This window comes from Tyto alba, unplaced genomic scaffold (assembly GCF_018691265.1).
Source record: "Tyto alba isolate M040663 unplaced genomic scaffold, T.alba_DEE_v4.0 Super-Scaffold_21, whole genome shotgun sequence".
NCBI classification, from domain to species: Eukaryota; Metazoa; Chordata; class Aves; order Strigiformes; family Tytonidae; genus Tyto; species Tyto alba.
In genome coordinates this window covers 20,616,095-20,635,751 of record NW_024881295.1, presented here as the reverse complement: position 1 = coordinate 20,635,751, position 19,657 = coordinate 20,616,095, and the positions used below count along the sequence as shown (strand labels likewise).

The 19,657-nt window shown below is 47.1% G+C and overlaps 1 protein-coding gene across 8 annotated transcripts in view; it reads left to right on the top strand.

The window, feature by feature from the left end:
- LOC104366393 (WEE2 oocyte meiosis inhibiting kinase) overlaps nucleotides 1-12,395 on the top strand; it is a 29,889-nt gene extending 17,494 nt beyond the window's left edge. The window contains exons 6-18 of one of the 8 annotated variants that reach the window (XM_042795513.1): nucleotides 558-679; nucleotides 1,934-2,080; nucleotides 2,871-2,972; nucleotides 3,236-3,321; nucleotides 4,207-4,377; nucleotides 4,464-4,606; nucleotides 7,277-7,313; nucleotides 8,061-8,144; nucleotides 8,691-8,751; nucleotides 9,563-9,703; nucleotides 10,506-10,593; nucleotides 10,828-10,916; nucleotides 12,221-12,395. In XM_042795513.1, the coding sequence (XP_042651447.1) occupies nucleotides 558-679; nucleotides 1,934-2,080; nucleotides 2,871-2,972; nucleotides 3,236-3,321; nucleotides 4,207-4,377; nucleotides 4,464-4,606; nucleotides 7,277-7,313; nucleotides 8,061-8,144; nucleotides 8,691-8,751; nucleotides 9,563-9,703; nucleotides 10,506-10,593; nucleotides 10,828-10,916; nucleotides 12,221-12,267 (1,318 nt within the window). In that variant the 3' untranslated portion in view covers nucleotides 12,268-12,395. Of the gene's footprint in view, nucleotides 1-557; nucleotides 680-1,933; nucleotides 2,081-2,870; nucleotides 2,973-3,235; nucleotides 3,322-4,206; nucleotides 4,378-4,463; nucleotides 4,607-5,542; nucleotides 6,854-7,067; nucleotides 7,152-7,182; nucleotides 7,314-8,060; nucleotides 8,145-8,690; nucleotides 8,752-9,562; nucleotides 9,704-10,505; nucleotides 10,594-10,827; nucleotides 10,917-12,220 lie in introns of those variants that run through there. The other 7 variants (XM_042795514.1, XM_042795515.1, XM_042795516.1 and 4 more) reach the window with 7 other exon arrangements.
- The last annotated feature ends 7,262 nt before the right edge of the window (nucleotides 12,396-19,657 follow it).

The following is a 19,657-nucleotide window of genomic DNA, read 5'->3' as shown; positions in this document are numbered from 1 at the left end:
TGAGGGGTGGCATGAGCAAAAACTGGCTGCTGTTGCACTCCCAAGTAACAGTTGGGAGAGTGGGGGAAGTTACCACTTTAGAACTATTGGATATAAATGTCTGAGAAAGGGAAGAAGTCATGTGCATTGCAGACTGAGAGGACAGCTTACCTGAACTCCTTGGGTCTATGCAGCCAGTCTCTTTAAAATAACAACTGCCATAGTTAATTTGTGGTATGTTCCTGCCCTGCTGTACAGCTAGCACTGCTTTAGCATGCGGGACAACACTAGCTGGTCAATACAGATGTGAGCAGATTCTTTGAAAGCTGCCTTTGTCCCTAACAAAAGTCTTGCTCAATGATACTTTTTTTTTTTTTTTTTTTTGGATAGCTGCTCAGCACATTTGAGCAGGGATGGGTTTGGCTTTAGCAGCTGTGCGAGCCGGTTTGTCTTGCCAAAACACAAGAGAAAGTCCTCAGTACCTCTGCTTTCCCTTTCTCAAACCAGGGCTCCTCTCGGGGTCCCAAGCAGGACCCTGGCACTGTCACCACTGCTTCTTCTGTGCATCCTTCTTCTAGGCAGCTGGCACTGCGCGAGGTTTACGCTCACGCTGTCCTTGGGCACCACCCCCACGTTGTGCGCTACTACTCGGCCTGGGCAGAGGACGATCACATGATTATCCAAAATGAACACTGCAACGGTAAGAGCCGTGACGTTGTTAAATGCTGGGATCTCAGGGTGAGTGCCTTTGCCTTCTTTTGCACTTAAACATGGGGTGTTTTGGCTTACAACAGAGCAAACTGCACTGGCCCTGCGGTTCCATGGAGAATCCAGTAAGGGCTCCTAATCTTTAGACAAAGCTCTGAATGGTGCCAGTGTCTCACAAGTAGTGAATACCCTCAAATTGGGGGGATTTTAAAAGGGTTTCTCTGTCGGCTGGCCTGGAAAAGTATTACTCATGTCAATGCCTAGAGCTGCATGTGGGACTGCCCGGGTAAAACCTGATATGAGTGACTCAAAAGCAATGAAGTGCCACACATCTTGGAAAAAAACCCTTCCTAAGGAAGGGGAGTAGTGATTTGAAGAGTAGCTACGTGGTTGGGATGAGAGCACCTTGCATCTCGGCTGGAAGAAAGGGCTCCACAGTTGCAGAGGAATGGAGCTAAATAATGGGGTGGTACAGGCACAGTGGTGCGCTCCTACTTGAGTTTGCCCTTGGGCATACCACTGTTTGGGAGACTTTGGAAAAGCGGCTACCAGAGGAGCTGAAGGCAAACACGTAGCCCTCATCCTTCAACTGCTGCTGCAGTCCTGGGGCTCGATAATGAGTGGTGATAGCTCTCTGGAGTAACGACTTCAGATCTGGTGGAGGTAACCGTGAAATGTGGTGGTCGTTGCTCCAGCGTTGATGCATTGCTTGCATTGTAGTGGATGAACACCTCAGACTAAAGAAGTGGTGAAAAGTAGGCTGACGGGGAGAGAGGCCATGGTATTTGCTGGTCCTGAAATAGCTGGAGTGCTTTAATGGAGACCCACAAAACCCTGTTTGTGTATCAAATGCTAGTCTCCAATCAACAACCTGCTAGCGGGAGCTTAATGTCCTTGCTCCACCATTCGTATACCTGCTCTCTGCCTGTAAGCATGGGAAAAGTAATTGACTTTTCCACTGTTTACTTGCAGCAGCATCGCTACCACATCAGCCCTTCTGGTGCTGTAGGCAGAGCTGCAGTTGCTCAGCCCTTGGCAAGCAGGAGGCAGGGCGCTCCAAGGCAGTGGGAAGGCTGAAGCCAAATGAAGATGTTCAAGTTGGATCACTAGAGCGTATATTGCTGGTCCAGTTGGGGTTTGTCACTAACAAGCCTGCAAGTGCTGTGGGCAATAGTTTCTATTAAGCTATTTCAAACACGCTGCTCCATAAAATCTGCCAGGTCTCGGACTGACTGTTTTCACCTAGGTGGGAGTCTCCAAGATGTGCTGCTGGAAAATGAAAAGCTTGGCCAGTATTTCCTAGAAGCAGAGCTTAAAGAAATACTGTTACAAGTATCCATGGGCCTAAAATACATCCACAACTCTGGCCTTGTGCACCTGGATATCAAACCCAGTAAGTATAGTGCTCCCCTCTTTTGTGGAGGGTTCTCCAAGTGACCCTCCAAGGGTAGAACCTGCAATATGTCCTTCTGACTGGACCTATTACAGGGCTGTAAAGGAAAGAGGATCTTGCCCTAAAAGGTCAAAGTCTTGTGTGGTTTTTTTGTTTTATTTTTTTTTAATCTTGCCACTACTGCTGCTCTAAAACTGAGCCTTCTCATACAGTTGGCAGAATTTTACTTCTGTCTCATGACAGTCATAATCCAGGCTCATGGGAATCACTTTCATACTGGTGGAGCAAGTAGGGCTGTTAATGAAGATGGGGACTTCCTTATTTGCCGCTGTCTTGTTGCACAACACTTGACCTTTGTATGTGAGAGCCGGAGTGAGAAGGGAATATTTATTGTACCTACTCCGAGGGATTAAGTTCCCACAAAAAATAGCAACAAGCTTTTCCTCTCTGCAGCTGAGGATGGGCACCCCCAGGGCAATGCTCCCCCCCTGCCCCACGGTCACGCAGTTATGTCCTTATAGCAGGGCTCCTCTTTCCTGCCAAAATCTTGCTTCTAGCCAGGGGGCAGAGGGAGGGGTGGATAAATCGATTACACTGGGATATTGTACGCACAAGATACAACTGTCTTCTGCCAGCTGCATTACTGAATATGCAAGCTGGGCAGAACGCAGACTAATGGGTGGGAAGCATGTGCAGAATTTCTCTGGCTTAGCTAGCTTGACGGGTGGGATTTCGACGAAGTTGTCTGGCTACCGATACCACAGCACTGCTAAACTTCACTGTCTTGCAGGTAATATCTTCATCTGTCACAAGCTGGCAGTTGCAGGCCCTGCTGGGCAGGAAGAGAGTGACAGCGAAGATGAGTTATCTTCTGGTGTGGTGTATAAGATTGGTAGGTTTTAGCCCACTTTGTAACCAATTTAAGATTAGGGCTGCTCATTACTGCTCGATACTGCTCTGTCCTGCTGGCTGAAGAGACCCGGATACAAAACGGATGACACAGTCCTGTTTCCCAGCTCAGATTTCTGGGTAGGAGCAAGCTTGCTCTCCTACTCAGTATTTCCTGATTGCTCTCTCGGTGCCTATAAAATGCAGGCTTTTACTGCTGGAGATCTACCTCAGTTTGCTCCATTAGCTGCATGTTCTTTGTCTCAGGTGACCTTGGCCATGTAACGTCAATAACAAACCCTCAGGTGGAGGAAGGAGACAGACGGTTTTTGGCCAATGAGATTCTGCAAGAGGTACGGCTGCTGGCGGGGCGGTGGGGAGAACAGGGTGGTGAGCGAGTGGGGGGAGGATCAACTGTAGTGAAATCATTGGACTGGCATATTCCTTGCCTCACCTCCTCTCTCTTGTGTCTGGTCTGGGTGTGAAATCAACAAAATTAACGTTTTATTAGGAATAGTGTAGGCATGGGTATTGTCAGGCAAGTGTTTAACATACTTTATCATTATTCTACCTGTGAGGGATGAATGGGATGAAGCCTTTATCAGTTTGCAGGCATTTTGTTTATACACCTACCTGAGATTAAACTGCTGGATGTGATTACTGAGGAATATATTCACCCAGACAAATACCTTTTACAAGCACCGAACGGGTAGTGTGGAGGGGTGGGAGGGACAACATACCTCTTAAACCGACTACAGTTTTGCCACTCTGGCCAGCGAACAGAAAGGGAATCGGTATGTAACAACCAGCTTGGATGTGTTCATCGACTTGGGTATTTAAGCGACACTACCTTTCTGTGCTGGAAGTGGATTTAGGAACTGTTGGGTCAATATATCACATGCAGTCTTTAGTTTGAGTTGGGCATGGCTAGCTTACTGCCTTGTGGTGAAGGCTGGAGGTGCACGTATTTTAGGCCATGCTCTGGATTTGCTGCGGTGATCCTAATGTGAGCTGCAAGCTCCGTGTGACTGGGTGAAAGCCAACGTGCTATTAATTACCAATACCACCTGCTATCGAGGTTTTTATCCTGAAGAGGAGAAAATGGCTGACTGGGATGGTGAAGGCAGTGCCATACATATACTTGTTTGGCAGTTTCTTTTTGAGCTGGTATCCCAACCCACCGTTGTTCAGTATGGCAAGACGCTCCCTTTCTATAACTGTTTATCTTCTCTCTGCAGCAATACTGCTATTTGCCGAAGGCAGACATCTTTGCCCTGGCACTCACAGTAGCTTTAGCGGCAGGCACGGCACCGCTGCCTCACAACGGGGCCATGTGGCACCACATCCGCAAAGGCAATATCCCACCGATCCCCCAGAAGCTTCCTCATTGCTTTCTTGAACTCCTCAAGGTGAGGAAGTAGTCCTGACGGGATGGAGGCTTTTCCAGTTGGCATGTGACAGAGGGGTTAAACACTGAGCTCCTTTGACTTTCTAGCTCATGATCCATCCTGACCCAGTGGAAAGACCTTCTGCCACGGCTCTTACTAAACATCCAGTTCTCTGTCCTTCACGTGGAAAAGCTGTGCAGCTCCAGAAGCAACTAAATGTGGAGAAGTGCAAGACTGCCATGCTGGAAAGGTAGGACTGGCTTGGGCACGAAGGGGAGGAGGCATGGGTGCAACAAGTGCTGGTCACTCAGGCTTGAATGTAGGGTGGTAGTGCTGGGAGACCCAATGTGCAGAAAACCCCAGTCAGCTCCTGTGTGTGGGGCTGGGAGGGTGGCGGGGCTGTAGCAGGGACTTGTGGTGCCTGAGCAGCTGTGGTTCACTTCTGGCTTTGAGGAGTTAGCTACGTTAGAGTAGGGAGCTTGCATGCTTACTGTAACCACTGGTGATGGAAAATACTGCCACAATATGCAGCCAGTGGGCAGGTGAGGAATTGATACTGCACTGGGGTAGTGGTCTAGTGATGAAGGAAGAGGAGTATCAGGTGGTGGCAGACATCATCTTTCCCCTTGGTCCCTCTCACTGCTGTTGACAGTAATGTTTTGAGGTGCTGGGATCTAGGAAGTGCCCCAGCACCCCGCTTAGTGCAACAGTCAGCTGAGGAATAGGTTTTCCATGTAGGCAGGAGAGCGTATGCTCGGGGAGAGCAGCAAGTATCAGGGGGCAAAAAAGGCAATGGAAAATAAGCATGTGCCTTCATCAGGTATTTGTGCTGCATGAGTGGCACCGATCGAAGTCCCACCAAGACAAATATCTGAAACAACGGGGGAAAAACTGAGCTAGGGACTCCTCATACTGGTGCCAGTCTAGGTGTGTGGCGCTGACCTGATGCATAAGTTTCTTTGGTAAACCTTCCAAGCTGATCTGTTCTCAATTAGAAACTCTAGAGAAACCTACAGTAATCTTCATGTCACTCTCTAGGGTCAAAAGTCATCACTCTGCAGCAATGCTGGAGTGCTGCAGTAACCTTCTCGTGCAAGATTGTTCATAGTTTTCTTCTGTAGCTGATGGGGATTCATGCGTGATGTGGTTTTCTTCCTCTGCTCTTCCTTCCGTCTCCCCTCTGCAGGGAACTTAAAGCAGCCCGCCTTGCCCAGACCCTCATGAAGGACCAGCCCTTAGGAAGTGCCAAGTTGCAAGAGTCTGAAACCTCTTCTAAGCAGAGCAGCAAACGCCTGGTGGGAGGGAAGAGCTGTCGCTCATTTAGCTTTACTTTGGGTTATTGAATCACCGTGTTGTCCAAAAAGCTTTGGTGGCTGAATGGCCCTGTGAAAGCAGAGGGTTTGCACAGACCAGTGCCCCATATTAGCTCTCCCTGTCGTGGTTTTTGGTTCCCTTATTAGTTATGATTTAGATGTTGGCTGAGGGAATAATGACTAGCTTACAAGTGCCAGATCATGGGATTTGAGATGATTGTCCTCAGTCTTACCTGTTTAAGTTCTCGTGCAACTGGTCTTGTTCTAGATTCAGAATAGCTTTGCCATACGAGGGAAAGGATGGAATTTCCTCTACTCGCTTCCCTCTCTGTTTTTACTGATGATGTTTTTGTGATCTTAACACTTGGCCACCTGCATATCTTTAGAGGGGAGACAACGGCTGTACATGGAGACAGCATCTACAGCTGGGTCATCTTAGAAACGAGGTGGTAGAGACTGTGATAGACAGGTAGTTGGTTTTGGGTTGGTTGTTTTGTGTTTTTTTTTTTATCTACACACCAGGAGGCAGGCTGGTTACATAGCAGTCCGGTAGAATTGGGATGCAATTAGCGTGGCGTTTTGCTGAGGACAAAGAGAACACTGAGTTAAGGGGGCCTTTTCTTGTGGAAGGAAAACTTCCCCACCTTGTGACAGCAAGCAACAGTATCATGTAACTGATGTGGTTAAGCTTTTGCAGACCTAGTCCCTGGTGCCTGACTTTTGTCCCTCAGCAAGGACTCGGTTAAAGCCTTGGGGGGGGAAATGGCTGTGGTGGGTCTGCGTGCCCACCTCCCCCCCAGCACCCCACGGGCGGTGCAGCTGCCTGCCTGCGGCCTTTTGGCAACGAGGAGGGAAATCACCAAGGGCTTTTTGTGCGCCTTGTCAGGTTGTTGTGTGTATTTTTTTTTTTTTTTTTCCTGGAGTTGCCCATGTGAAGTGTGTATGTATTTAGGCAATCTCAACCCCCTGCTTAATGTAATTTCCTGAATCCTTGCTGGCTGTGTGTCTAGCTGTGATAGGTGGGCACAGATGTTGTACTGTTATGAGGGAGAGCGTGTTATTACTCTTGGGTTTTAACTGAAGTTTTGTTTTCAAGCGTTGGACAGTGCCGGTTTTTAAAACTGTTAGATACTACCCTTTAAGAAGCGAAACGCGCAAATAAAGATTTTAATCCTTTTTACCTACGACGGAGTGCCTTTTTCTTCCTCCCCGCCCCCCTTCGGAACTCGGGAGACCCCAATCCCCCGTGGGGGGTCAGCGTGTCCGTGGGAGGCGCAGGCCCCACGCCAGGCCGCGCCGCTGCCGCCCCTCTCCCCACAGGCCCGTGCGCCGCCCTCTCCCTTCCCCCCCCCCCTCCCCGGGGCCCCAGCAGAACCGCCGGCGGGGGGAAACGCGTCGCGCTTTCCCCCCGGACCCTCTTTTAGGCAGGACCCGTCGCTTCCCTTCCGTTTCCGGTTGGCTGCGGGCATTGCGGCGGGAGAGGTGCGGCGGGGCCGGGAGGGTTTGTTTGTGGTAAAAAAAAAAATAAAAAAAAAAAATTAAAACAAACAAACAAACCTTTCCCCCCCCCCCGCGGCGCTGCTTTAGCCCTGCTTTTCCCTCCGCAGGCGCGGTGACGGGATGTTGCGGCGACCGGCATGGCAGGTACGACGGTGGGGGGGGGCGGGGGGGGTGACGGTTTAACGGTTCCCGGAGGGAGCGGCGCGTGGGGCGCCCCCGGGGGGAGCTGGGCCCCGGGGTGCCCGCAGGGCGGTGGGGTGTGTGTGTGTGTGTGTGTGGGGTTGCTAAAAGCCGCCCCGCCGCGGGACGGAGAAGCGGCTCCGGGCGTTTCTCGGCACGCAGTAAGTTCATCATCGCGGGTGGGTGGGTGGGTGGGTGCAGGTTTTTGGCTGCCGGCTCCTCCTGACAGCGTGCGGGGCCCGCAGGAGCGCTCAGCCGGAGCCCGCCGAGCCCGGGCCCCGCCTCCCGCGGGGACCTGCCCTTCCTGCAAAAAAATCAAAAAAAAAAAAAAGGAAGGAAAAAAAAAAAAAAGTGTGAATTGTGCCATGGGCCTGTCAGGTCGCAGGTATTATTTCTGTCATTTCTCAAAAAGTTCGTGGCACTACCCGCGAAGGAGAGGGGTTCTGTTTGCACTCGTGCTCTACAAGAGCGCCAATGTTGGACTGTGGTTACTCAGCGGTTGAAAAAAAAAAATGATGCATTAAAAGGTGTGATTTGTGCCCGGAGTGAGCCTTAGATGATCTGCGTGTGCACCGACGAACCTTACAGACACACCAAACAGCTTTTGTTTTGCAAGCTGCATCTCCTCTAGTTTAACTCCGCTGGGCTGCCAGCCTTGCCTCCCTTTAAGTTTTGCAACCACTCGTTATAAGAGATGAGTTTTTCTTGCAGTTCCTGCGCGTGGGCCTTTTGCAGAGGTGTTCCTGGGCTTTTGTTTCCTCCTTTCTTCTAGGACATGATACGTGCCAGCATCAAGTCAGTTCCTTTTCTTTTTCTCGCTTGTGTTTAGCTGCAGCGCTCCAGTTTTTGTGGCCTTGATTTGCTGTTTGCTTGGGGATGAGGGGTTGTCAGTGCATCACACAGCTTATGGCAGTAGCTAGACATACATTTTGGGCACATCTTGTTAATCTCTCAATTGAAGCAGAAAATTGATGAAACTATCAAAAGTGGGTTTTGTTTGCAAAAACTGAAGCCCAGTCAACTAAACAATCCCTCTGCTTCAAACTTTTCCCCGTCCTATTATGAATTGCACAAAACCAGTAGTTACTGCATGTCCCAAAAATAATTGCTGGAAATGTAGCATGCTTTCTTGCTAAGCAGCTTTTTAACTCCAGTTTAACCCGATATTCTTTGAATAATCCTGTTGGCTTCATTTAGCTGAGCGATTTCTTACCCTATAAGTCACCAGAAAAGAATGTATTTGCAAAACCTCTCTTAAGTGTTCAGAAAACAAGGTGTAAAGGCACGCAAATACTGTTCATATGTTGTGTCTTGAAAACTAATATGTGTCTGTTCCTTCAGGTGCTTCGCCAGTTTGTAAGACATGAGTCTGATACAGTCAGCTCATTGGTACTCGAAAGATGTAAGTAGCTCCTGAGATGAAACTTAGCTGTCACTCTTTGTGGTTTTGATCTCAGTTTTAGAATGGCTGAAATATGCCAGGAGGGAAACGGAGTGGAATGATAACTCCTGAAAGCAGTAACTAAGGATGTGCTGTTTCAAAGAAGCAGACTCTTAAGTAGCTTCCTGTCTGGTCTTTGTCAAGTCAAGCAGCGCACAAGGGGGGGAAAGAAAAAAAATCCCTGATGTGGAGTACAACCCGTCGAAGGCGGGTAGTCGTGCTTTGTAAGTGGCAATGAATCGAGCACGCTGTTGTCATGGTTACTAGTCCCTGACCTCCTCCGGTTGTCCTTGCACAAGGAGAAGGAATAAATTGTGTCCACTTAGTCCTGGTACTTCTGTCAAAACTAGTGACCCTCTAGCTCAGAGGAGAGGTTATAATAATGTAACTTTGTTTGAACGTTACTGTTTTAAGGACAAAACAATGTAATGCTATAGCTTTATCACAATAAAAAAAATAAAAGTCAAGGTAAGTAAATGCACAATAGTCTCAAGTGACATATGGATGCATCTGTGAAGGAGACAAATGAACAGAAAGAATAAAGAAGCTTTAGATTTCTAAGTGAGCTTATTCATCAGTGATAACAGTAGTACAGGCACAGTCAACCATCTGCAGGGCCCGAAGAAGCCAAAAGTCACAAGAGCTTGCGAAACGGTTGAGAGGTGCAGAAAGTCATTGTTCTGGCTCTTGACAAAAGCTGCTGACTTACGACTTGCCATGATTGGAAGCATCCTAATTCACCTGTATGTGTTGTTGCTCTCTGACGTTTCAGCCATGAATCGTGTTCAGTTACTTGGTCGGGTTGGACAGGACCCTATCATGAGGCAAGTGGAGGGAAAAAATCCCGTTACCATATTTTCCCTTGCAACCAACGAGATGTGGCGAACGGGGGAAAGTGAGGTAACCCAAGGAGGTGAGTCTGCAGTGAGCAGCGTGCTTCTGCTGTGTTCTGAGGTTGCGTTGCATGTTCAGTAGCACCCTGCTTTGTCTTCAGGCTGCCGTGTAAATCTCTTGGGTGCAGGGAAGTTCCTTCGAGGTCAGTAGAGATGCTGGCACATTTGTGTGTCTCTTACTGGTCCCCAGCAGCATGTACTGAACAGAGATCTGCCTGTCGACCTTCCTCTGGAGGAGAGGAAAGAGCACTGAGTTGGCCGTTTTTCACTGTTGGGGGGTGCCAGAGGTGTATCAGGTTCCATACTCCTATTTGTATTCCAAGGGGAAAAAAAAACAAAACAAAACAAAAAAAAACCAAAAACAAAAAAACCCCCCAAAACTAACAACAAAAAAAACCCCAAACAAACAAAACAAAACAAAAACAACAACAACAAAAAAAAACACAACAGAAAAAGGGAGATTTTTTTTCTTTGATTCTTCCATCAGTCTGCAGCTACAGATGTCTCTCTTTCTCTGACTTTGTTCAATGTGGGGTGTGTAAGGAGGGGCAAAAAAAAGAAATCCGAAATCTAGTATGAGCACTGGCTTCCAAGAAAACCGATCATTTGGGTTGAAGTGTGCATCTGCATGATACTTTCATTTGGACCCAGATGAGTGGAATGTGAAGTTCTAGTATGGAGTGGAAGATTGCTACATACTTCCATTTTCAAATCGCTTTTCATAATTTGAGAACACCTGCATGTTGAAACTAACTTCTGAGGCTTGCATCAAAAAGAGGATTTGGCATCTAACTTTGTTATTTTTATGTAACTTTAACTTAGGTGATATCAGTCAGAAGACAACATGGCACAGGATCTCTGTCTTCAGACCGGGCCTCAGGGATATTACGTATCAGTATGTGAAGAGGGGGTAAGTGAATAACAAATGTGGTTGAGGATTCAATGCCTTGATAATAGACTGATGTATTAATTACGGTGACCAGGAGCTGTACTAAGATAGAAGCGCCATAAAATAAGTTAGCAGACCTGCTACAAACAACTGATGCAAAAGCCTGTGTGTTCATAATCAGGTACAGAGGAGAAAGCAGCAGTACAGTTCTCTGACCAGAACGAAATTCTTGATAATTTTTTTTTTTTTCTTCAGTGCTCGACTCTATGTTGAAGGGAAGATAGACTATGGTGAATATACAGATAAAAACAATGTGAGGCGACAGGCTACAACGATTATAGCAGGTAAGGAGCAACATAGCGAGGCCTACCTTGCCCTTTTAAAATGGAGAGGGAGCGGAGGACCTTTGAAACAGAGCTTGGTTTGTCTTCATCCTCAGTTATCCCCACTTGGGGTTTTTGCGAGAATTAATAGGCTGTGCCACTAGATGTCCTCTGGCACTGCTTGTGAAGACACAGCAGATGAGAGCATGTAGTTGCAAACTGTTGCATCATTTGCTCGCACAAACCAGTTGGTGCAGGAGGTAGATACTGTGTGTTTGAGGACAGAGGTATGTAGTACTGCCACGTCGGGTAGATGCCTTTCCTAAGCAGAATTTGTTTAGTTGCTTCGTCTCAGTTTGGCAGGGACTTTTTGCTTCCTGTTTAAGACTGGAGGCTTCACCAACTTTAAGGACCTCTGGGAAAAATGTTTTATGTGGGCATAACTTGATGGAGAATTTAGAAAGACCTCAGTCTGGTAGCCAGCAGTGATAAGAAGAGCACAGAACCCATAGGGCGTAGACTTCTCCCTTGGGTAGACGTAATGAAGAAGAGAACTCGGAAACTCAGCTTTTTCCTTGAGCCTTTAAATAGGATGAGCATCCTTCATCTTCACTATCTTGTGGTTTTTGAGAGAGGGCTAAAATAATTGGGTAGTAGAGCAAAAATTTCTGTTACAGAAGTATATCTTAAAAATTGGGCCAGAGAAGGAAAAAAAAAAAATCTAACCCCAATTCTTGATGTTTCTGCTGTGTAGCTTCTTTAAAACAACAGTAATCGAACTTTGCGTGAACAGTTCAGCTAGCAGTGCTGTAGGTTGCTGTTTATCAATAGCTAGAGGGGAGAAGTATCTTTTCTTTTCGTATTTATCCTAATGGTTTACTCTGTGTTCAATATCCCCAGTCTCAAGGCGCTTTAGAAATTACTGAGGCTTGATCAAATCCCAGCTTCCTGTAGTCCCATAGGCTGATGCCATGGTAGTGCATCTTGCAAATGACAAAAGAAAAAGGAAATAAGCCATCTCTGATAGAGATAATAGTCAAAGAATTAATCGGTGTTTTTAAAATGTTTCTAGTACCTTTGACTGTTCAGCAGCTTTTCATCAGGTTTGGCCCATCTGTTTCCTAGTGTACCTGGTCACCTTGAGTTGTCAGCTTTCTGGGGAGATACAGCAAGAACCCTCTATCGGACACTATCAGAAACTTTTCTGTTCCAAAATACGGGTCTCTGCAGCTTATTTTAACAGAAATGGGTTGTCTCTGTGGGTGTGCAGGCTGGCAACAGGGCAAAACAATCCTGACGGTTAAATTTTCTTTATTTCTTTTCAGATAATGTGATTTTTCTGAGTGACGGTGGTACAAAAGAAAGGGCGTGAGGTTGTTAGTGCTGGGACCTAGGCCATTCAATTCCTTTTGTTTTACAGTGCTTCATAATTCTGTAATCATGTATATTGCTGTAGTTTCTTAAAAATAAATCAATAAAGAGTTTGATACTTATAGGGTATCTGTGTGTGTTCTGTTTTGTTTTCCTCTGTGCTTTCTCACTCTTCATCATCGTTTAGATTTCTTTTTTTTTTTTATTATTCTTTCCCAAGAGAAAAGGTAACCCAGACAGCTGTGTTAATTCTTGAGCTGATGAATATATAAATGGCAGTCACCCTTTAGCATCTTCAGCCATTTTCAAACCTTATATCCTTGGCCGCCTTAACAAATCTCTCTTCTGTCTTGCGGGGCCTGACAGCCTAATCACCTCTTGCAGTTACCATCCCTCCTCCGTTCTGTAGGTGTCATTCGCCGTTTTTCCTTAACTACGTCGATCAGACAGTGCGTTTAAAGCAGAGCCATCGGCCTCAACTGGGCCTCAGCTTGAAATTTCTCTGTCACAGACGCAGAGAAGGCCGCCTGTGCATTGGCATCTCCCCCGCCGCTGATCAGAGCATTTGATCAACTCGGGTGTTGTCTTGCAGCAAGCCCTGGTCTGGTCATTATTGCGGCATGTGAGATGTGTGATGGCTGTATGACAACATCGAGGTCCCTGTCCCAGTGCCCGGGTAGGGTGCTATGCCGATCGCTTGCCATCAGGAGGAGCTGGAGGAATGACTGCCTTGGCTGTTCCTTTGGCGAGGCCTGCAATAACGTGGGGAAAACCTTCTCAGTTAATGTGGGAGCAGTTGCTTTATTTTGCTTTAACTTCGTTTTCTTGTCGGAAGGACTGAGAATTACTGGTATTGTTAATAAAAAATTGCACAATTAAGAGGTGTTTTGCTCTTATTGCATGGAGAAGTGGTGAAATTCCCACTGTGAGGCAGTTTGATAGGAACAGGGAAAGAAAACGGTTAGAGGTGACAATTTCCTGCCTGCAGAGCTGGTGGGATTTTGTATCTCATCTCACTCTGAGCCCAGTACAGAGCATGCTGATTTATAGTTTTTGCAGCTCTTCCCCCTACGAAATTAGGATCTTGGTTTTGCATCTGTCTATGGGCTTTGTTGGTACTAGCAAAAACTCCAACTCTTGCAGTTGAGCATTTATTTCTGGTTGGAGTTAATGCTTTAATTAGTATCCTAGCCCCCGTCGCTGGCACATTGAGGTGTCAGACGGACTGGAAATGCCTAGCTACTTAAGTGGGTTGTTATCCTCAGGACACTGTACTATCTTTTTAAATAGGAAGTTCTGACTTTAGTTCCCTTAACTACTTCTTGTTCAGCCCGAGCCTGTTGTACCACTGGGAGTTGTGATGGTGCACTTGTATTGTAGTGATCCAAATACAGTTTGTGTTCGGTCCACACGTTGTTTTTTTTTTTTTTTTCCTGTTAGCTGAAAGCTGGCGTTTGTCTTGATCTTTCTTCAAGTCTAGGAGGCCTCAAGTGAACGTGCTGAACTTCTCTTTGCTCAGTGGTTACATCCTTTTTCGCCTCTGCTGGGGTGGTGGAGCTCAACCCAGCTGATGCTGGTGTCTGCTTAACTCTGAGTAGAAGCGGCAGCGATGATTCCTGTCGCCGCTGCACACGGGGTGGCCAGGACTGCCAGAACTGCTCTCGGCGACTGCTGCGTGGCTCTTGGGGACAGAGCTGAGCTAGCACAAGGGATAGGATTAGGTGTCGCCAAAGAAAAACATTTGTTCAAGAACTTCCAACTCTTCTTGCTTTTCCAGTTGTTCTATTTAAAGTTGCTAATACACTTTTAAAGGTGGGTCCGCTACAAAGACAACCTACTTTGAGAACACGCTGTTTGAAAAGCGGTGCTGTCTCTGGAGCGTTCATCACAATTTGGCACAAATGATTAGATTTTCACAAAGTATTCTGCAACAGGATTAGGCACGGTTACAGAAAAATAACCAGTGGCAAAGGTATGTTGTGCGTTCACCTCTTAGGCCCGCTTTGTTGCTGTAGGGCAAAGTTAATCTATAACCAAGTAATATTGGTTATGAGAAAATCAGGTGTGAAATCAGTATTCCTATAGCATCCGGGTTGTTTTTTTTTTTTTTTTTTTTTATGGCTAGGTACTTGTTTTGTGAGGAAATGTTGAAGAATGGATGTGCTATCTACTGTGTTAAACAGTGATACCTTGTTTATAACTAGGCAATGAGGTTTTTTCCACGCTGTCCCTTAGTAAATGGCATTCAGCTTTTGCTTGTCCATGTTAACTTCTTGTGTAAACTGGATTAGGCAAACCCTTGTTGCTTGCATTAACCAGGACATTTAGAAGTGTTTGACCTTAACAAGGAATTTATTTTATGTATTTAGGGAGATAGATTGGAAGAGATAAAAAATAGAGTTGATTTCTTTTTAAAAGGACAGAGCGTTTTAACCAAGTGCTTGGAGCACTTCTTAACAGCCCTGAGACAGAACTATTCTGGCCTGCAACGCAGCTCGATGCCACTCAGTTATTTCTGTTCATCTGGTGTAAGGTGTAGGAAACCCTCTTCCCCTGTGCTCGTTTCTGTGGTGGTTGTGCCCCAGTTTGAGGAAGACACCGTGGGCATTGCGCCTGTATCACACACCGAGGAACATTTTCAACTTTAATCGAAGTGTGACCTGTATTTGGGAGCACAGACACAATTCCCCCAATCCCACATAACGCGGAGGGTGACGAGAGGGCTATTTCAGTGAAGTGGAGCTTGATTTCTTTGGTTGAAGCATCCTCTGCTTCCGTTTCATGACCTGTAATTTCTGTGGACAAAGTGACGGGTTGAATTAAGAACGACCGAGGGCTTGGACTGGTACAGAATTGCTCGAGTTTTTTACCAGCAGGCACCTGGCTTGGGTTCTAACCCAGCCAAAAGGCTTGCATGCTGGTGACGGCACGGTGCCCTGCATGAAGCGGGGTCGGTGTTTGAGCCCTGCCCCAGCTCTGCTGCGAAGACCAGCAGAGAGGCCACGAATTGCAGAGGCAAGAAAGCTGAATTAGTGCTTTGAGAAGTCCCTGGGTACAAGAGGTGGGAATATTCTGGTAAAGGGAACTTGTGTTTCTGTCCGTGTACCAAGTATGCGGTTTTAGTAGTAGGCTGGCTCCAGTGCTGGCAATCCCACTTGTTTCACGGGTATTCATGTCAGAAAATGAATATAATGCCAAGATTGTGGGAAGAAAACTTCACTATTCTCAAGCACACCTTCTATTTTTAACTCTGAAATTTCTGTGGTGGAAGCCTTTTTGCCAAGTAGTTGAGCTTGTCTGTATGTTCAAACTAAGACTTGGTGGCTGTTTTATCTTGGTGATGGTGAGCTCCTCCACGCAGCAGTGTGATTTAGATCTCATTTACGCAAGCAGTTTGCTTTGCTAGTGCGTTACCAGGTACTGGGTAGTGCAAGTATACATGTTTGCACGACACACAAAAAAAAAATCAGTTGTCACAGGTTTTCTAGAGAGACATGCTTTCGGGGGAAATGTGTATTAGTGTGTGTGAGGTTTCTTTTTTTTTCTGCTTGTTGCTTTGTCCCAGAGAAAAAAATCAGCTCTTTACATTACTTTGCCATTTCAGAACAATGTCCAGCAACTACTGGGATGAGAAATTGATTACCTGGTCATTCTTTGTGTTCTTAGCCCTGAAGTTTGTGTCTTGTACTCTAAGAGGTGCTAAGTTTGTTGAAGAAACCTCCAACTCTGGCCATTTTCTATGGCTTTCAAGGGGTGAAATTTTATTTGTAGCTGGTGAAAACCCTAGCAATTGTTATCCTGTAGGCTCTGTTGCTATTTGTTCTTTTCTTGCTGGTTGACATGTCAAACTTATTTGAACAGAATGGCTGTAGAAAACGGATGGTTATCTTGATCCTGGTTGTCGCAAGTCAAAAAATTGTCACCTGTAAATATTTAATGAACCTTTATGCAACTGACCCGATCGAGAACTGAGTAATGATGCGGTCGCAGGAGTCACAGCTGCTGTAACCCGGATCTGCAGGGAAAAGAGAGCACCTTTCCTTTCCCAGGCTCTCTGTGACTTATTAGGCTTGTATTATTGCTAGCTTTTTTCTTTGATATTTAAAGCAAGAGGTGTTTGTTTGGAGCTCTGCCTTAACAGCCTCCTCTTTCTTAGCTAGTTTGGTTTTCTGTGTGGGGTTTCTGTATGGTTTTTTTTTTTTTTTTCCACGTGGGCTTTCTGCTTCTTGCAGGAAGGCAACAGAATGCTCAGTAAAAGAAAGCTGAGCTCTCATCGCCCCTCAGCCCTTTCTCTGCAGAAAATAACCCCCCAGCTTTTTACTTCCTTGTAGATTGTTGGTCAATTTTTGCACTGTCCTCCTGTGCTGGAGACTGAGTTCAAATGCAGTTCGGAAGTCTGTGGTAAGGAAATGGTCTTACACAAAAGGAGAGATCAAAATGCTCTCAGATGAGTGGGAACTTAAAAAATACTACTAAAGCTGCTGTAAGAGGAAAGCTATGAAGCACAGAAAAACAGCCTTGATTTTGAGCACGCTAGTAACTATTTAAATCTACAATTTAAAATCCTCCAAGCAATATGGAAAAAAATTAGGAGGATAGGTGTATGATGTCCTTGCTGGGTTTGTGGTGCTTTCCACAGTGCCTGATTTCTGCTGTAGTGTCAGTTTGTGAGCAGCAATGCGTGACGCATTCGACTCTATCCCATGTGTTGTATCAGGGCACTGAATAATTAATATTCTCTGGAAAGGATTAATTTCCTCCACTTTTGTCTCTTCCTTCTTGGTGCCTGGTATGTGCTGACAATTTTTAGCAGAAACTTGCTAATATGGATTTCTTTGCCACAGAAGAACTGCTGCTGCAGCACAAAAACTTCAGTGTGGCCTGTATGCTGTTAGCTGCCACTGCACAGGCTGAATTGGTCGTATTTTGTTACAGAGTCTCGGTGAATTGTTTTAGGAATGTTGAAGCTCAAAAATGAGATGTAGCCTTGAACACTAATTTTAATAATATGGCAGGAACTGGAGTTACCGATGTCAAGTCACTAGTTACTAATATGTTTTACACTGGAGAATAGCCCCATAATGCATAGTCTCTGTGTATCAAAATATTTCAGTGGCCAAAGAAATCTTCCCAGGTGCTTATGAATACTCGGCAGCACTGTGTACACAGCGGACACAATTTTACGTGATGCAGGAAGAGTGGAAACCATTGGGAAAAGCAGCGTGCTGTTTACCCGGGGTACCTAATTTCCCGTGAGCACTTCACCCAAAGGGGAGTGACAGAAATATGCACTGTGCGACTGGCTTCCTACATAAGTATTTCTTCCTGAGAAGTGCATTAGGATGAGGTTGTTCAGCCCAGTACTTTTGGTCAAATACCGGTGCTCAGGAGACCCTCGTCCTCAGCATGTTCAGCAAATAAAGTTGCAATCACCCAGTCAGCACCGCCTTCTTTTCAGGTGACTTTTATGTTATTGGTTTACGAGGCCAGGATGGCTCTGCCTTTGGCCTTCTCACAGGGGCAAGACATTAATTTGGTGCCCCAGCCCACAGAAATTCTCTAGTCACAGCAGTTGTTTTAGAAGGATCTAATGTCAGCCAGCAGAGTGATGGAGAGTCTTTTGTTAAATACATTATCACAAGGCTGCAAAAACTTTGAAAATAAGAACAGATCCAACAAAACCACGGAGGTTTCTGGGTAAGGAACTGACCTTTTTGAATTTCACAATCTCCCTGGACTGGCACAATATAATTGCTTTGACACCAGTGCCTGGCAGCGCCAGGACACGAGAAGTTTGTACCTCCGGTTGGGCTTGCCAAAGTGGTAGGTAGCAATTCAGGCGCTAGTAATTTGGCTTTAGATGTTTTCTGAGGGCTTATACTGGACTGACTTGTTTCACAATGCCTTAAAATAACTCATCTTTGCAGGAGATCTTTGGTTGGGGCAGTTAGGGATTTTCTCTTCATATTCTTCACCAAACAATGTAGCTTTTGTTACACTTTTTTTTTTTTTTCCCCCTAGTCAAACAAAAAAAGCTTAATAAATCTTATAGGGACAACCCTGACAAAGTCCCCATTATTTTTCCTCTTGTTGCTGTTGTGCCTGATGGGTGCCAGGAAGTCCTTATAACTTTGATGTTCTCAGAGGGCTAGTCTAGGCTCTCCTTAGTGAGGATTATATCGCTTATGCTGCACAAGTGTTTGCTCTGTGAGTGAATGAAAGTGACCTGCTGCAAGAGACGAAGTCCAACCAGGAGGTCTAGAAGAGAAAGAACATATCGGGAAATCCAGTTACAATTCATACACAACGCAGCGTGGAAATGCCAATTAGCGTGGAACTGACCCACAGCGAAATGCCTTGAATGAGTTCCAGGAGCTGAAATGAAGCACTGAAGAATGCCCAGCTTCTCGAAACATAAAGATTTGGCATATTTCGTTTTTTTAAGAACGATGAAATGCCAGCGTTGTCCCCCGCTTGGCATGAAAGTGAGTCTTAAAATACCAGAGCTTCCCCTTGACTGGGATTATTTTTACTGCTGGTTGATCAGCACTCTGGGAACGGCCTCAGACACTCAGCCGAGCACTCGCTGCGGCAGGGGGTCGGGGCTGCGCGGAATTCGGGAGTTCAGTTCGGTGTAGAATCCTCCGTTTTTACGAGGAACGTTCTGACGTGTCTGTCACAAAGAGGTAACGTGTGCTCAGGCGTATCGCATCCTGAACGCTTTCCGAGTTTCGTGCCTTTTTTTTTTTTGACTAAACCGAAACACCCGGTGGCCGCAAATCCCTTGAAGTTTATTTGACCTCCCTCAGCCGCAACCCTGGGGATGGGGGGGGGGGGGGGGCGACCGCTCTCCTTGCGAGGGAAGCAAGGCCGGCCTCCGCTCGCTCCCGCGGGCAGGGAACCCCTCGGTTCGCCTCAGCCCGGGGCGGTGGCGGGGGGGAAACCCAGCCAAAGCGCTGGGGGAGGCTCGGGCCGGGGTTCGGGCGGGCAGCAGCCGCTACGCTCCCGGCCTGGCCCGGCCCGGCCAGCCACCTCCTCCTCCTCCCTCACACACCCGTCCGCGGCGGGGGCGGGGCGGCGCGCGGCGGCTGCAGTCTTGTCGCTGCCGTATTGGCTGGCGGGCCCGTCGCTCCCGGCGCCCCCGGCGTCTCATTGGCCGGCGCGCGGGGGGGTGTGGGGGGGGGGGGAGAAGAGGGGAAACCTCCTCCTCCTGGGAGAGCTCCCGCCCACATTCCACAGCTGGAGCCGGGCGCGGTCCGGCGGCTGGCCGCTCTCCTCGCCCCCCCATTGGTGGTCTCGGCGGAGGGGGCGGGGCCAGGCGGGGGCGTGGCGGGGCTGAGGGGGCGCGGAGAGCAGCTGTGGAGAAGCGGGAGGGGGGGGGGGGCGCGTGA